We start from the raw sequence: 18,708 nt of genomic DNA, 5'->3' as shown, positions 1-18,708 counted from the left end.
TGACGTCATAGACAACCATGTATCTGATGCCATCTTGATTTCATATAGCACCAAAAAGCCTTTTCTTAACGATGTCAATATTAACTATGATATCATCATTTAGTCTTAGGTGACCTAGTCACGAAGACAATGCAAAACAAGGTAAGGTGCAGAAAGCGCTTCCGTTAAGAATTGAAAGGTGGAGGACTACTATAACGATTCAGAAGCAGACAGCTTTCATCATCGATTTGTCTAACGAGAATGCATAAAAACCCCGTGCAACTTTTGAAGGGCTCAGTGCTACACGCGTCTATTTTATGGTATTGTTCAAAATGTGCTGTTCACCCCCTTTATTTATTGTGCGCGAAACAATGTTCTGGTATTTGAAGACACGCCCGCTGGTGTGACGGCTGCCCTGGACGCCGGAATGCAAGTCGTGATGGTGCCAGACCCTCGGATGGACCAAGAAAACCGAAATAGGGCAACCCTGTGCATCGATTCGCTCGCGGACTTCAAACCAGAGCTATTCGGACTGCCACCCTATCCGGCAGCGGCTAAAAAAAGTGAGAACGGACTTCTTTTCGAGCTCTGTCAATGCATAACAATATATTTGCGAAAAAATTGATGAATTGGCTACTCACACAAAGAACAAAGAAATCCAACTTTAGGGCCACAAAAGAGCTGTGTCGCTCCACAAAAAGTTTTGTTCGCATCGCCGATCATTTAATACTCGCCAGCTCAAGCATCTCAAGAAAAACCGGGATTTTTCGAAATTAAAAGTATATGTGCATCCCGCCTATGCAACGTATCTGACGTTTTGATGGAACAGCTAGAAACTCAATGACATTAGGACTGGGGCCATAGCACGAGAAGGTTCATTCGCACGACGAATGCGATCGTGGACAGATAAGTCATGTGACATGGGACGTGATTCGCATCCCTCGGCAGCCAGAATTTACTCGACAGGGGAAAATCAACGCAACAACGAATGCCAAATTCCGTCGTTTCACGAATCTTTCTGCACTGACTGAAGTGGAGACGCGAGAACGAGTGTCATGTGGTGACGTAGTAAGCAATCCTCGGGGTTGAATCGTGATTTCATCCGTCGTCTAAATACAGCCGAAAAGAAACCAAGGTAGAGGATAGGGCATGCGCTATCTTTCAAGTGAATTATGGCTTCTATGAACGTGCTTAGGCAACTAGGTCAGAAGTTTCTCCCCTTTGAACTTAATTACATTGGTCCCGTTGGATCTTTATACCGCAAATACCATAAGAAAAAATAGTCCCTCACGCAATCTTTAGCGACTGAAGTTCCTTAGCAGCTTACCTATAGGTGCACATCTAGCAGAACGCTATCGTGTCCAAAGCATATATATTGTCGCGGCTTATCAATTACAGGGGGTTTATTTAAAAAACACGGACTGTTGAACTCGTAGACACGCTCTCAAAAGAAGGCCGCTAAGATTGTCGTCTTCTTCACTCGCCTGCACTGCGGCTCTCGAGCAAATCCGCGTTCTTCGTTGTCGTCGCTATCTCGCCGCTAAATGCAGCTACGCACGCGGCATCACCCTCCCGTCAGAGTGAGCGTCGTCCCGAGGAGGAGAAGGATGAGGAGGAAGGGAAGAAATGAAAGTCAGGGAGGTCAACCAGACGCACGTCCGGTTTGCTACCCTGCACTGGGGGAAGGTATGAGGGGATTAAAGGAGAAGAGAGAGAGAAGTGAAGGGCAACGTGTGTGTAGATGTGACCTTGTCCATTGCACGCTTATAAGCGGTCGCGTAGTCCGGTCGTCTTTAGAAAACTCAGCAATGCCCGCGTCGCTTTGCTGGCCTGCGACGCGTACAGCCATGAACCAAGGATCTTCTCTTCGGTGCTCCTCACGTAGAGATGCGGCTAGCGGGTGTTTACATCGCTGAGAGTAATAAAGTTTCATGCGGACCACGTGCACAATCTCAGGCATATGCTGGCGACGCTTCGAACAGGAGGAGGCATCGGGCACGACTTCGTACGTCACGTCGCTAAGACGGCGCAAAACCTTGTGGGATCCGAAGTATCGGCGTAAGAGTTTCTCTGAGAGGCCTCGTCGTCGTACAGGAAACCAAACCCGGACTCTATCTCCTGGTTGATAAATGACGAATCGATGGCGAAGGTTGTACCGTTGAGCGTCAAGTTGTTGCTGGCTCATTATTCTGGCGCGGGCAAGCTGCCTTGCTTTCTCAGTGCGCTCAGTGAACTATGCGGTGTCTGTCTCTGAATCATTGCAATCGTAAGGCAGCATGGCGTCAAGCATTGTAGTAACTTCTTTGCCATGAAATAGTGCGAACGGCATCATTTTTGTTGTTTCTTGGCGCGCCGTATTATACGCGCATGTGATGTACGGCAATATTCGGTGCCAATTCTTGTGTTCCACGTTGACGTACATGCAAAGCTTGTCAGCGATTGTCTTGTTAAATCGTTATGTAAGCCCATTCATTTGTGGGTGGTCAGCCGTTGTCTTCCTGTGCGCTGTGCCACTGAGCGTAAGCACAGTGCACAAAAGCTCAATGGTAAACGATACCTTTGTCTGTTATGACGACAGCTCAAGCACTATGTCTCAGGACAATGTTCTCAATGAAGAACTGGGCCACTTCAGCTGCAGTGCCACTCGCTGTTGCCGTGGTCACCGCGTATCGGGTGAGGTAGTCTGTCGCCACTATAACCCATTTGTTGCCGCCTTCCGATGTTGGGAATGGGCGCAGCAGACCAATTTTGATTTGAGAAAACGGAGTTTCTGGCACGTGCACAGGTTGTGAAAGCCCAGCGGGTTTGACTGGTGGTATCTTGCGCCGCTGACAGTCAATGAGTGTTCGGGCGTAATGTTTCACCTCTGCTGCGATTCTTGGCCAGTAATATTTTTCTTTGACGTGTGTCAGTGTTCTTGTGAAACTGAGGTGGCCCGCAGTGGCTTCATCAGGGCAGGCTTGTAAAATTTTGCTGCGGAGAGCTTCAGAAACTACGAACTACGAGCAAATAGCTTCTACCCGTTGATGAGAATTTTTTTATATAATTCCGTCCCGTAAACAGAATGACGATAAGTTCTTCCAAAAACACTTTTGGTGCATTGGCGGCTCGTCCGTTCAAGAATTCTATAAGCGAGTTAAGCTCCCGATCATCTTGTTGCTGCCGAGAAACGATAGCTGCATCAACAACTCCTAAAAAACCAGGGAATTTATCATCCTCTGTTGCCGGTGATTCAATCGGTGATATTGACAAACAGTCAGCCTCTAAGTTTTGTTGCCTTCCGCACTTGTAAACTACGGCCATGTCGTACTCTCGGAGCCGTAAGCTCCATCGTGCTAAACGTCCGGATGGGTATTTCATGCTGGTCAACCAACAAAGAGAGTGATGGTCGTTTACAACATGGAAAGCGTGGCCATATAAGTACGGGCGCAACTTCGCAACTGCCCAAACGAAAGCCAGACACTCCTTCTCCATTGTTGAGTAGTTGGACTCGGCGCGTGTCAACATTCTGCTAGCGTAGGCAACTACTCTCTCCACACCATCTTGGCATCGGACAAGAACAGCACTTAGGCCCATATTGCTGGCGTCTGTATGGATGGCTGTTAGTGCATTCTCGTCGAAGTGGGCGAGGATGGGTGGAGTTTGTAGATGCTATAGCAGCTCGTTGAACGAAGCTTCTCGCTCTTCATCCCATACAAACGCAACGTCTTTCCTTGTAAGGCGGATCAGTGGAGAGGCGACGTGTGCAAAACCTGCTCTAAATCGCCGGTAGTAGGCGCAGAGACCAAAAAAAAACGCCTGACCGCTCTCTTGTCAACAGGCCTTGCGAACTTTGCAACGCCCGCAGTTTTATCTGGGTCAGGCTTCACACCTTCGCGATTGACCACGTGTCCTAGGAACTGGAGTTCTTCGAAGCCGAAGGGGCATTTTTCCGGTTTGAGTGTGAGTCCAGCGGACCGTATGGCTTTAATGACTGACAGTAGCCGCTTTATATGTTCTTCAAACGTGGCCGAAAAAACAATCACGTCGTCGAGGTACAAAAGGCATGTTTTCTATTTCAGGCTGGACAGAATGGTATTTATTAGTCTCTGAAACGTGGCTGGGACTCAGCATAGACCGAAAGGGAGGACTTTGAATTCATAAAGCCCCTCTGGCGTCACGAAGGCGGTCTTTTCTCGGTCGCGCTCATCTACTTCTATTTGCCAGTATCCACTTTTAAGGTCTTTTGACGAGAAGTAGCGCGCATGTCGTAGCCTGTCCGAAGGGTCATCGATCCGTGGTAATGGATAAACGTCTTTTTGTAACGTGGTTTAGCCTACGATAATTGATGCAGAAAGGCAAGCTGCCATCTTTCTTTTTCACGAGTACCACTAACGATGCCCAAGGATTCTTTTATGGTTGGATTACATCATCCTCTAGCATCTTCTTGACTTGCTGCTAGATTACCTTACGTTCTTTCTGAGCGACGCGACATTGGTTCTGTCGAATCAGTCTTGTTGTGTCTTCCGTAATGTTGCGATGCTTAGTCACAGTCGTTCGACCCACTCGTGATGTCGATGAGAAGCAGTCCTTGAACTGGTTGAGCAGCTCCATAAGACGCCATCTTTCAGTCGGTGTTAGACTCGGACCGATATCTACTGGACTCTTTCATGGTTGGATTACATCATCCTATAGCATCCTCTTGACTTGCTGCTGCATTACCTCACGTTCTCTCTGAGCGACGCGATATGGGTTCTGTCGGATCGGTCTTGTTGTGTCTTCCGTAATGATGCGATGCTTAGTCAGAGGCTTTCGACCTACTCTTGATGTCGATGAGAAGCAGTCCTTGAACTGGTAGAGCAGCTCCATAAGACAGCATCTTTCAGTCGGTGTTCGACTCAGACCACTGTCGACTCGTGGTGTATGTGGAGGTGATTGAGCTGTGGCTTCCCCCTACATAAGAAGACAGTCGTGAGAGTAGTCGAGCTCTTCGAGGTACGCCACAGTGCCTTTACCGTTGTGCCGGCACTCGTTCGTGAAGTTGGTCAGAAGCATCTCTGCGCGCCCATCCACTAAGCTGACGATGCCGCAAGCGATGGCGATGCCTTGGCGAAAAAGAAGGGCAGTGATGTGTTCGGCTATGGCGTCTTCATTACAGTGCACGCCGCAACACACGGAAACAAGACTACATGACAGTGGTGGCACGCAGACGTCGTCGTCGACCACACGTAACAACCTGGCTTCTTGGTCTGGATAATGGGTCACAGGCTTGTCAGCGGCATATGTAATCACACCATCGCGTATGTTGACCACAGCAGCGTACTCTCTTAAGGAATCCCTTTCCTGTATCATAGGTTTGCAGCACTCTGGTAGGATCAGAAATGTGGCTAGAAAAGCCACATTCTCAACCGCGAGTCTTGCTCTACATTTTCCCGTGGGTGTCATTATCTGGCATCCAGCATTTCGGACACACGGGCCCGTCCATTCCATCCTGACTTTATTGAGTTCATCTGCCAATCGTTCACTCATTATGGAAAATTCTGCACCCGTATCGACTAAGGCCGTCACTTCAACGCCATCAATCGTCACAGCGAAGTCGGCAGTCATAGTTTTCTCGGCGGAGTCTTCATCGTCGTCTCTCTCGTGTTTCGGCAGCAGTGGGAGATTTTCGGCAATTCGACGGCTTGAAACCTTCCCCCCAGAGGTCGCTGCTTTCAGTTTCCCCGCCGTGGGCTTGGAGACCGACCTCTGACAGCGTCATTAAAACTACTGCGGCTTGGTGAACCAAAGCGAGCCGGGGATGGTGAGCGCGTCCGGAAGGTAGCAGAGCCTTCCCGCCGGCCAGCCTTGTCGTCGTCGATGGGGCACGACTTTCGTCGAACTGTCGGCGCGTAGCTGTAGGTGCACTACCGCTGTATTCAGCTCGGTGATGTGGGCAACAACGTTAAATTTGCCCTGGCTCTCCACAGTTGCAGAAGAGTGGTCGGCGATCCGCAGTGCACTATATGTCGGTCTTCCGCATATAGGGTCACCTGACAGAATCATGCTGAGCCCAGGCTGCCACAGGATACGGTTCGATGTACTCCGGTGCTGGCATGGGCGTGGGTCGACGAACAGCGTCTGCATAGCTGTATTTGTTTGGCTGGTAGGATACTTCTGGACCCAATGGACGACGCACAGTAGCTGCGTAGGTACACGAGTTCGGATGGTACGGTGGAGTGGAATATTGCTGAGAGGCAAACGCTTGTCGAAGTTCCTGGCGAACAAATTCTGCGATGGAGGCTACCGTGGACTCCTGCTGCGGGGGTGCCTGTGACTGCAATATGTACTTTGCGTTCTCCTTCGTGATCTTCTCACGCCCAGTCAGTCTAATCAGGTGGCGTAGAGAAAACTCGTCGTTGCGGTGAGTGTGGCGGCGCCAGCAGCTGCGCCGGTGGCCGGGTGATCAGACTGTCGCTACAGTTGCTGGAACGAAAGCTCTAATGCGGTGGCCTTCCTGGTGAACTCGTCCACTGTTGTTGGCGGATTGCGCACAAGACCAACAAATAGCTGCTCTCTCACGCCCCTCATGAGATGGCTTAGCTTTTGAGCCTCGGGTGTGTTGGGGTCCGCGCGGTGACACGAACGCACCATATCTTCAGCAAACATGGCGACCCTTTCATGCAGCTGTTGGGTGCGTCCATCAAGAAGGCTTTGTGCGTTTTCGCGTCGGTCCGCGTTACCGAAGCTGTCAAGAAACCGACAACAAAACTCCTTCTATATCGTCAATGTTGCCTCGCGGTTTATAAACCACGTTTTCGCGCCGTCTTCAAGGGCAAAATATACGTGGAAAAGCTTTCCGTCGAGGCTCCAGTAGTTCAATTTAGCTACCCGCTCAAACTGCTCAAGCCAGTCGTGCGCATCTTCGTTCGGCCGGCCATGAAATGGTTCAGGAATGCGCATACTCTGAACCGTCACCAGTGCAGGACTCCTTGCCATTTCTTGAGTTGGGGTGGCTGTCGGAAGTGTTGCTTCCTCTAAAAGGCCAAACTCTGGTTCATGACCTTGAAAGCGACGGCTTGAGCGGTGCACAGGCGTCTCCACGCGTGGCTGTCTCGTAGGGCTGGACTCAGGGCTTGTCACAGGGGTGCAGATCATGAGGTGGTAAAACGCAGCTTCTCCACCAGTGTCACGGGTTATAAATGCAGGGGGTTTATTTAAAAACATGGAAAGTGGAACTCGTAGAGACGCTCTCAAAAGAAGGCCGCTAAGACTGTCGTCTTCTTCTCTCATCTGCGCTGCGCCTCTCGAGCAAATCCGCGTTCTTCGTTGTCGTCACAATCTCGCCGTTAATGCAGCTATGCACGCGGTAATATAAACTAAAAATGGAACAAATTAAATTGGCTAAACTCTGCAGCTTTTTTTTTACTTCTCTGAGTGATTTTCGTCTACCCTCACTGAGCCGGCACTCCACAGGTGTGAGCTAGTGCCAAAAGTTTTTTTCAGAACGTTCAATCCCTCTGTTGAGCAGCATTTCTTTTGATATTGGTTATTCCACCTGCCGACAATAAATGTTGTGTAATTACGTCTCTGTGATTCTGTTTCAATCATCTTTGGCACAGGTCCGAGTCGTTCGGAAAGCATCAAAGACATAAAGCCACAAGCACCCGGGTCTAAGTTCAAGCCAGTGTCTTATGTCATCTTCGACTTGGACGGCCTTCTTTTAGGTAACATAGAATCATACTTATTGTGCAAACTTCGATACAAGTGGAAATGCATTTAGCAATATCAAAGTGCCACAGTGTCTGGTCAGGATGACATCGCTTACGGTTAACCCGGTAAGAAGAGTTCTAGCAGGAGGCCACACTTAATAATGGGTCAGGTGTGTGCGTGCGTGTGTGCGTGTGCGTGTGTGTGTGTGTGTGTGTGTGTGTGTGTGTGTGTGTGTGTTTGTGTACAAGTTGCTATTTTCCTATAAGTTTGTTTTCGTATGCACGCACTCTTGAGCTCAAGCTACAGAGCACGTGACCTCGAGATGTACTTCACACTTCGCCGCGCGACACGTGTGCTGACCAGATCCTCTTGTCTATGCCTATTTTCTCGCTGTTTGACTGTCTTGAAAGAATTCAGTGTTGTCATGAGGCGAAACATTCTCAATAATAACGCTGGTGAAGCAACGCGTTCATCGTTCTTGTACATACACGTACCATTTTTGGCACCACCACAAGACACGGAGAAGCTGTATTCCGCTGCTGTGGAGACCGTGGCCTCACGCTTCTCAAAAATCTCACCTGGAAACTCAAGAAGCAGGTGCTGGGATTCACCGAAGCTGACGCAGCGCACACGATCGTCGAGGCCCTGGGTCTGCCCCTGGAACCAGACGAGTTCATGGTGGCGGTGGACTGCATATACAAGGAGATGGCCCCCAGCGCCCAGTTTATGTCCGTTGAGCACGAATGGGCCAATTATGGCGAGACAGAGAGCACGTTTCATTTAGCTCTAAACGAATATAAAGATGGAACACACTATGGCATAATTGGGCACCACTCTCTCTTTTCGATATAACGCTTACTACGGTGCCCCACATAACCACTCAAATCTTACGTGGCGAATGTGTGCGACGCTCATTTTCTCCTGAGGCGCGTTTCAAGTGTAATATATGTACTAATTTTGTTTGGAAAATAGCAAATATACTCCCTTTACCACGATTTCCAGGTGCCGAAAGGCTTGTGCGTCACCTACACGAGCATACTGTGCCCATGGCCATTGCGACCGGTTCTGCTGCGCCCTTGTTCGACCTGAAAATGACGCGACACCATGATGTGCTGGCTTTGTTCCATCACGTTGTCTGCGCGGGTGAGAACCCCGAAGTTAAGCGTGGCAAACCACACCCAGATATATTCCTCGTCGCGGCGTCTAGGTTCGACGGGAAACCACCATCGGAGAAGGTGACAGAAACCCGCACACTTGGCAGAAACATAACCTGAGAAGAGCGTGTCGGTTCAATGAATTGATTTGTATTTGCGTAGATATAAGGAAGCTTCTATGCGGCATTCACCTTTTAACGTCCTCGTTACTGCGTCAAAATGCTCTTGTATACACGCATGTACATTAACGAACCTGCTTGCGCATGCCACATTTCTAGGTTGACTGTTTGGGCAGCTACTCTCTAATATTTTTCTCTTACTTCATGAAGATGCGGAATCAACAAGACAGCAGCAGCCAGAATTTGAAGTAAGGGAGAAACCTCAGGAGGGGACCAACTTTAAATCTTGTGTCTGCAGGTTGAACACCTTTCTTCAGTACGTGCCGTTCAGACAACGTATTTTTACGTGCTGTGTTAATTTCCGCCTACCTGGAAACTCCATTCTCCGGCCACCATAGTGCGTCATTTGACTAAGTTCAAGAGACTATGAATAACAAGAAACGTGTATTGCGAAGAGACACACCGTCTCGTGCAGGTTCTGGTGTTCGAAGACGTGGTCAACGGCGTGACGGCTGCCCTGGCTGCCGGAATGCAGGTCGTCATGGTTCCCGATCCTCGCATCGGCGAAGAGCACCGAGGTAGGGCCACTACTTGCGTGACCACGCTGCTTGAGTTCAAGCCCGAGCTATTCGGTCTTCCAGCTTTCGACACTCCTGCACAAGACCCGAAGAAACTTAAGCACACTTCCAGTGGACCGTCGTCGGTGCATCACTCCCTGACCGGTGCAAGCCTTCCGACTTAGGTGTGAATAAAACTCACAAAAACAAATGGAGCTCGCGACCTGCATCAGTTACTGATATTGATCGCTGACCGAGTCGCCATACAAAGTGTGTATGTTCTCTTCACTTCTGTGCAGAACACGCCGAGAGTGACCTTTAGCGAAAAAAAAAAAGTTCTGTTGTTCCATGGCCGACTAGCACAAGTTACATCACACTCGATGCCGCGCAAGAGTTATTATCTTCGGGGTGAACATGGACAGAGGAAAAAGCAAGGCACCATTAAGCCGAAGTTTTGTGGCTATCACTTCTTTTGCGTCGGTGTTCTCCCACTATGTTTTTTAATAGCGGAGGCCATTCTCTACTGTACAGTTCAACATTCTGTAAACACAAGCACAATGTGCCTCACATGCCCCACACAAATCTCCTTGCAGGGCTGCTCCTGCAGAAAAAAATGTATTCATCAGTCAGTAAAGCATTTTCCAAAGACCTTAAAAGTTTGACCTCCCGGGCGATCCAAGTTCTTAGGCGAAATCCATTGTCTTTTGGTCAGTGGTCAAGCTCGGGGCTCCCGAGTTCCTCTTTCCAGTCGGATTCACTGGTGACAGGTCCCCGATATTCTGTGTTAGACTGCCAGAGCATGTGCGAGAGTGAAGAATAAACATCTGTGCATTGTGGGCATTGTGTCTGGGCTGTAGCGCGGAGTTGTCCGGATGATGGGTACGATCTTGTACGTAGGCTACCGCTTGCGTGTGTTCGCCGTGTGTGTGTGGTAAGGGGCATTCCTTTTTGTCATCACGATAGTGAGAAGTGAAATCATGGTAGATGAGGGGGGGTTATTAAACTCTGTTTCACGCCAAACCTCTTCAATGACTCATTGATTATCGTGGATGTTCGACTCTAGCGGTGGGTCCTGAGGCATTTCATTGAGGTTGGGTTACTCTTAGTGGACGTATTTGTCCATGTGGACAGCAAACCAAGAAATTTACTACTAGGCCATGTGCTTACACGTTTGTATATTGTGGGCTGCTTCATGTGAGATATTTCAGCTTTAATGGTGTCGCGGGACTCTGTAATTAGGTTCGTGTTGAGAGGTTGATCATCGCTAGAGCCACAATGATCTGCTCGACTATGGCACTCGTTACTAGCCTAACAGAGGCAGCTGAGCATAGGGATCTGCCGTGACCTACACTACCGCGTGCGCAAAGAGAACGGAATGGAATGAAAAAACTTTGTTTCAGTCCGGCAGGATATTCTTAGCGCGTAGCGAGCGTCTCCCACGCAGAGACCGGCAAGGAGTACCTGGCGGCCGATTCGTGGGCCTGCTGGGCGGCCCATTGCAAGTCGGTGAGAAGTGAGCTCCTGAGGGTACTCTCCCACTTGTTTGAGGTAGAGTTGGGAGGAGTGTTTCTACACTCCCAGAGCATGTGTGAGAGTGTCGCCGTGTGTCCACACGAGGGCATGTGTCGCTCGGGTGTGCATCAGTCTAATAAACGAAGTTTGGCAAGGTTTTGGGTACGTGTGTGTCTGTAATAGCCGTAGGGGTTAATAATGCCTGTGGTCTTTTAAGTTTCGAATGTTGGGGTGAAAAAATGCGGCGTTCAAGGTGAAAGTGCTTTGTTATGTCGCTGTACGTAATGGTTGCATCCCGATTTATCTCTAGCTCAGCAAGATGGGGTTGCCCTGTGGTGGTGCATTTGGTAAGTGCACGCGCTGCATCTTGGGCGATCACGTTGAGGTTGGATGGGGCACCCGGAACCTGGCCAAGATAGGCGGGGAACCAGATGACAAAGTGGTGCTATAGGGCACTAGGACGCGCAAAGAAAGAGAGAGAGAAAAACGGAGTGGTTGTGAAAAAGGGAAGATAAAAGGGTCTTAATTTCTGCCTCCCGTCATGGGGGCCCCGCTCAGCGGCCATGAAAAGAGGAGGAGTTACGGTATTCGCCCCATCGACAAATACAGTCAGGGTGCGTTCAAGATATTGAGAAGGGGGGGAGGGGCTGTTGAAAATCGCCATTAAACACGAAACTCGTAACACACCAGCAAGCATTGCGAGAGGACCTTGGTGAGCTCCGACTTTTTTAGGTACGCCGCAGTAATTGTGCAAGCTCCACAGGCCAACGGGGACGAATATCCACTTAATACAGCAGGTGTGAGTGCGAAACTATGAACTTTGGGGAAGCTTGGTGAAGTGGAGCATGTCACACAAGTGAACGATAGAGATGCAGAAGAGAAAATAAAAAAATAAATACAGAAAGTGAAAAGATATAGTGAAAAAAAGATACATATTGAAAGGGTAATTGTGAGCATAAGGTGATGAACCTACTGAAACATGGTAGAGAAATTGTGTTTAAAAAAAGTCACAGTTTTGCCAAAACGGCCAATCAGTGAATGTGAAAGCAACATATTGGAATCTTTTACGAAGCAAAGCTAGCATATTTATGAGAAGTAATATTTTAGTAAACATGCGCTTGCTAAGTAACCAAGTTTTCTGCAGTGTGGCTATAGCGACAAATTGCAATATCTTGCAATGTTATACGAAGTGAGGCTGGCGGTCAACTGATTTTAATCTGATCTCAAGTAACTCTCAAAACGCTGGTGTAAGAGAACATGGCCGCACCAGGTAAACGTTTGGCACCGTTTTTTCGTGTTGACAGCGCAGCCAGTAGAAGCTCTTGCCTACTGGAGGGGGGACAAGCCGCGCACTGTTCGTTGCCGTGATAGCGCGGCAACGATCAGTCTTGAAATTGTAAAGGAATATGTCTACTTAGGACGGGTAGTAACCGCAGAACCAAATCATGAGAGTGAAACAACTAGAAAAATAAGGATGGGGTGGATCACATTCGGCAAGCATATTCATACTATGTATGGTAATCTGCTGCTAACCCTCAAGAGGATGGTATAGAGCAGCTGCATCTTGGCAGTATTTGCCTACGGAGCAGAAACCTGAAAGCTTACAAATAGGGTTCAGCTGCAATAGAGTACGACACAATCATCGATGGAAAGTGAAATGATAGGTGTAACCTTAAGAGATAAGAAGATGGCAGAGTAGGTCAGGGAAGAAAGCGTGGTCCAGGATATCACAGTTGAAATCAAAAAGAAGGAATGGGTCGACTTGGGCTACGCACGTAGCACGTAAGCAGGATTAGCGCTGTCCATTAGGGGAACTGACGGGATTTCCAGAGAAAGCAAACGAAGGAAGGGGAGACAGAAGGTTGCGTGAGCTGATGAGATTAGAAAGTTCGCAGGTATAACGTGGCAGCAGGAAAAATAAGGCAGGGTTCAATGGCGGATCATGTGAGAGGCTTTTGTCCTGCAGTGGCCGTAGTCAGGCTGATGATGATGATGAAATATAGAAAAAGGAAGAGAGAAACCGGTAGAATGAAAGACAAAAATATTACAGAAATGGGCGCAAATGAAGGTAATAACAATATAAAAATAATACTTGATTACTTTTAACATCCCAAAACTACGATATCGTTTTCGGAATGCCACAGTGGAGGGCACCAAAAATTATCACTACCTAGTCTTTTTAACGTGCGCCTAAATGTAAAAACACGGGCCTCAAAAACTTTCAGCTTCATCGAAAACACAGCCGCAACGGGCGGGGTTGGATCCCGCGGCCAACAGGTCAGCAATGACGTCAAAAAAAAAAAAACGAAAACAGCGAAATACATGAAAAGAGAGTGTAAGGATTATAAATTAAGACAGGAAAAGGGGATGGAATACACTGACATGTAGCTAGGCAGAAAGGAAGAAATGGACAAACAAATGGATAAAAAGAAGCAGAAATATAGTGAATGGCTTAGAAAAGAAGATGAAGAGATAGAGAGAAAAAAAGGCAGGAAAGACAAACAAAGATAGAAAGTATTAGAACAGAAATATGCAGAAAACGATTTACAGAGAGACGTACAAAAAACACATACAAGAAACAGAGACAGAATGAAGAAAGAAGAAATCTTTGCATGATGATGAGGGGGGTGAAGCTTGGGAGGATTTTAATGGGAAACCGTGAATCCGGCGTTCGTCTGTCCATCCGTCTATTCATCCGTCCATCTGTATGTATGTATGTATGTATGTATGTATGTATGTATGTATGTATGTATGTATGTATGTATGTCTGTTTGTCTGTCTGTCTGTCTGTCTGTCTGTCTGTCTATCTGTCTGTCTGTCTGTCTGTCTGTCTGTCTGTCTGTCCGTTTGTCTTTCCGTCTGTCCATCTATCCGTCCGTCTGTCTGTCCACCTGTCCATCTCTCTGCTGAGTGAGTCATGCAACTAGGTGGTCACGTACGGAGGATGTACAGACCCACGGCTTTCGGAGCTCCGCCCCTAAATAATAAAAAGAGAGAATAAATGCCACCTAGTTTCGCTCTTCTTTCTGGCTTGGCACTATTTTAACGAAGATGCCTTTCTTTCTTTTATAATCAAAGGTCTAATGTGCGTCATTTTACAGTGACTTTAGGAACGCGGTGCACGATAAATAAGAGGATTCGCTACCTAAGTGAGTGTAATAGAGATAAGTCAAACATCATCACCGCATTCGCAACCGGTCTACATAATAGAACATTGAAGCTGCAAAGGGCGGCCCTGATGTGGATCGCTGGGTTTATCACCCAGGCATAGTAAAGTGTTTCGGAGCTGTGTTGTGCGGTTTCGTTGTCGCTTTAGGTGCACATGTGTGCCTCGCGAGCTCCAACATCTTTGACCTCGGCCCCAAATTACCACAGGCGAGCTGCTTCATGGCGATACTGTTCCTCGCAGGCCATAAGTTGCCCGTATGCTTCCTGAATTTTGTCTTTTTGAGCAGCACACGCTATTTTGTCGCAGCATGCATCCCCTCGAGTAGGCTGCCACTCGCTCTTGTCGTTTCATGCGCCATCTTGAGACGAGCTATTACTGAGCAGCACGGGACATTTTGACACGTTCCTCATTTTGTGACGCATTAATGCACTAGGTGTAAATAGTTGGCTTTGGCTCATTGTGGTGGCAAAAACGATTCCTCTCGTGTACAGCTTCATGCTTTACGGGAAAGAAGGCTCGGCAGTTGGGCTTGTGTCATTTCTGTGGCATATGCAGTGTATGCTGCCTACGAACATTCCTAACGACTTTGTATATATTCCTATTCCCTGTAAAATCATGCTTCGATCGAGCTTGCATCTATAGCTAAGGTATGCACACGCTGTAAATACGCATTCTGCTGCAGAGCCAGGTCAGTGCTTTGGCCGTATTCACTCGTCATCTAAGACAATGGCTCACGTTAACAGATTCAAAATTGCGTGGGAGAAGTTCAGAAGTACACCAAGCATCACACCATGTGAAATGCGTAACAAGTCGCTGCTTCAAAGCTGCCAACTCATTCAGTTCCAAACTTCATTCCCACTTTTGATAAAAGCCATGCAAGAAATAAAGGCAGAGTTTAAATCCACGATCATGATCAGCCGCAGCACGAACAATGTGTAGCCTTTCACGTGACGTTTCGGGCCCACTTTACGATGATGATGATGATGATGATGACAAGATAGCTACACAGGATGAGTTCGCTTTTTAGTAGCCTTAGCAAAATTCGCTGGTGACACTTCGAATGTTTTTTGCTTTCTTTTTTCACTGCAATCATTATAATCTTTCTTTGAACACAAATGATTACTTGGTTGTTACCCAACCATAAATACGCATGATCACTTGCTACTTTTTGTTCTGGTCCTACCCCGTAGCAGGTAAGCCGCATTGCTGGGAATCAACAAAGAAGAACAGCAGTAACTTGTGGTGCAATTATATACAAATTCCAAATCCCGACGGAGGCGTTCTGTCAGTGACGTCAAAAAATCGGCGTTCCGCAGCAGTCGCGAGGACGACGGTAATCAAACAGCCAATGAGGGAAAAGAAGGCGTGCTTCTTCATTTTTACGTTAATTCGGGGACCGTAGAGAAAAAGTGTTTGTAACGTGTTGAGAAGTGTTTAAATATTATTGTTCAATATTAAATTGTGTTGGCACTAGTTTTGAAACGTTGAAGAAGTAATACGGCACAATCCAAGCGTATTTTTTGGTTATTGTTTTGAAACAACGCTAAATTTAGCGGGACGGTTAGTGGCGGCCGTAGGTACGACCCCGTTTCAAGCAGTTACTGTTCTCATATCTCCACCACCAAGCGGCGCAACTTTCGAAGCCGTTGGCTCAGTCGAGCGCAGTCAAGGCGGAGGGCAAGGGCACCGCTAGCCACCAGCAGCAGCGGCTCATCCACGTTTCCGAGGGTCAGCGTACGCTGGTGCTCGCCTTTATGACCGAACATCCGCAGCTCATGGCGAAAGCCACCGAGTTGCAGCACGGCGTCACTGTCGTCGACCGGCGACGGCTGTGGCAAGAGCTCAGCGACGCGCTCAACCGCGGCCGCACAGGCGAGACGAAGAACCTTGGCAGTGGGAAACACCATGTTGTCTGAGTGCCCGGAATCCGAAAAGTCGTGAAGCCCTTACATTTCAATCCAATCCATGCCACCTTGCAGCCATTTCAATCCATCCGGTTCCTTTCGGACGGTCTCTCCGACTGTTCATTCGCCTTCCTCCGAAAACCGAAGAAAAACAGTCACGTGACACCTAGTCCCACGTCACATAGAACGTCACAGCATTCGTTCCGGCTCGAATGGGCCAACCGCGTGCGACTCAATGGAACAGACCGCCTCCGTCCGGATTCTAAATTTGTATTTTGTTACGAGAAGGAGACCGACTCGGAGGGGTAGTCACCGATGTATTTACCACCGGTTAAGCGAGCAGCGCCAGCCACACCAATTAACTCGCGCCAGTCTATCTGCTTTTTCTTCTTCAACTCCATGCATTGGCACGTAGCACGACCCCCGGTGGCGGAGGCACCGTCCCGGTGATATAGAGGTCGTTATCCGACGCATTCTTGTAGGGCTTGATCCGCGAGACGTGTACAATATCATTGGACCGCATAGTAGATGAAGATGGATAGATGAGGCTGATCTCGTAGGTGACAGGTGTTACTTGACGCAATATACTGTAGGGTCCTGTGTGATGAGACAGAAGTTTTTCTGCCAATACAATCGCACCATTGAAGCCGAGGGCATCCGGAAAGGGCAGTCATCTTAAATGAAGAATTCGTACGGCAGCAGTCTAAGCACTCCAAAAAACTGTACTTGCAATTTGTGCTGTGACTGTGATTGGAAGCGCTGGAGCTTTACACCGGCTTGACATGCCATTCTACCGCACACCAGGTTCCGTGGCTAATATCTTATCACACCTCACCCAACCCCGCAGTGTCTATTCTCCCGGCAACCGGGATCATTGTTCAAAAACGTTTTTTCCCGGCGGTCAACTCCCATTGGCTTTCGTATGTCACGTGACTAACTGCCGTGTGGAGAAGAGAAAAAATTGGCTGCTGCGGGACAGACTGGGCATACGTAGTCTAGCGTACCCTTACACATGCTTGTTAAAACTGGTGGTGCCAACATACAGCAGTTAATGCAGGGCTAAGAGACCAACAGTGGAATAAGTTCTAGTATTACTTTATATAGCGGTTAACAGCGACCACCAAATGCGCAATATCACGATAACGATAGTTGTAGCGCGAGAACGAAACGACGACACAGAGACAAGAAGGACAAGAAAGACACGAGCGCTAACTTCCAACTGAGTTTATTGCACAGAGCACGAAAATATATAGAGGAGACAGTAACGATGTGACAAGAACCATATGGCACAAAGAGCAGAACATGAGTAAGAGAAAAACAAAAAAACATAAAAACAAAAAACAAACGCACAGAAAAACGGCAAAGAAAAATCTATAAGGAAAACGAAACAGAAGCGTAAATATAATATATAATATGAACGCACCCGAGTCAACAATGACTCGGGTGCGCTCATCTCTGTGCTTGTACAGCGTCGCTGTGTCCTTGAAAAGGGGCACACAATTGCACTCAGTGCAGTGCTGAGCAAGAAAACAATCTTTCCCGTTTCTAACATTGTTAGCGTGTTCTCTAAGCCGATCGTTCAGACTCCTTTTGGTCGTTCCGACATAACAAGCACCGCATGAAAGGGGGGTCCTATAGACAACTTCCCGGGAGCATGCCGCATACCTGTTCCTATATTCAACTCTGCATTCCGTTGAATACTGCGTTTTCAGGGGGTTTGTTGATTTGGTGAAGCTGATTAATTTGAACGGTGCCGAGAACAGGACACGAACTCCAACACGTTTTGCGATTTTCTTGAGCCCGTGTGATATCTGGTGTTTGTAAGGAATCACGGTAATGCTTTCACGTTCTGTATCCGTGTTGCTCGGATTCGGTCGCTGCCTCTGCTCTGCCTTATTAGTCCGCAGGATAGTCTCAACAACAGAAGCGATAAACGCCTCGGGGAAACCCGAAGCCTTAAGCCGGGAAACTTGAGCTTTAAAGTTCGCAGAGGTAATGTGGGCGCACGACTTATTTAAGGCATTCTCAAGACAGGTTCGTGCAATGCCTCACTTTACGAACTTGCTGTGAGCGGAAGAAAAAGGAAGTACAGGTTTCTGCTCACGTGGTTCATAACACCAACAGATGTGCTGTGAGCTAAAAACCAGTCTTAAATCCAAAAAAGCGTAACTTGTCATTCTCGGGCATTTCATGTGTCAACACAAGAGGCTTTAAACAATCTTCGAACACACCTATCGTTTGAGTCGCAAACGAGTGGTACATAGAAGAATTACAATTTAGAAGAACCAAGAAATCATCCACGTACCTGAATACTTTTACGACATTCGAGCCTTCTAACTTTTCCTGCAGTTTTTTGCCCATTTTCGCCAATAGAAGATCACTGAGTAGAGGTGGTATGCATGAGCCGATTGAAACACCCTTTTTCTGCAGATAAATGCAATCATGCTATTGAACGAAAGTAGAGGTAAGGTACAGCAAAACCAGGTCAAGAAAATCACGCGCACTGATGCCAATTTTTATTTGGACGTTCAATTCCCCGAAAATTTCTATGTTATCCCTTATACATTCTAATACCTCATCGTGAGGCAGAGAGTAGTGTAGGTCCTTTATGTCAATTGAAAAAACTAAAAGATTAGATTGATT

The 18,708-nt window shown here is 47.7% G+C and overlaps 1 protein-coding gene across 1 annotated transcript; it reads left to right on the top strand.

The window, feature by feature from the left end:
- The first annotated feature begins 355 nt into the window (after positions 1–355).
- On the top strand, positions 356–16,077 carry LOC142767883 (pseudouridine-5'-phosphatase-like). The gene is made up of 6 exons (XM_075870127.1): positions 356–542; positions 7,560–7,664; positions 8,166–8,321; positions 8,653–8,885; positions 9,399–9,645; positions 15,788–16,077. The coding sequence occupies exons 1-6, from the start codon at positions 407–409 to the stop codon at positions 16,075–16,077; spliced, it is 1,167 nt and encodes a 388-aa protein (XP_075726242.1). The 5' UTR covers positions 356–406.
- The last annotated feature ends 2,631 nt before the right edge of the window (positions 16,078–18,708 follow it).

The sequence above is a fragment of the Rhipicephalus microplus genome, chromosome 7 (assembly GCF_043290135.1).
Source record: "Rhipicephalus microplus isolate Deutch F79 chromosome 7, USDA_Rmic, whole genome shotgun sequence".
NCBI lineage: Eukaryota > Metazoa > Arthropoda > Arachnida > Ixodida > Ixodidae > Rhipicephalus > Rhipicephalus microplus.
Note: the sequence above shows the minus strand (reverse complement) of the source record. Positions and strands in the feature narration are given on the sequence as shown.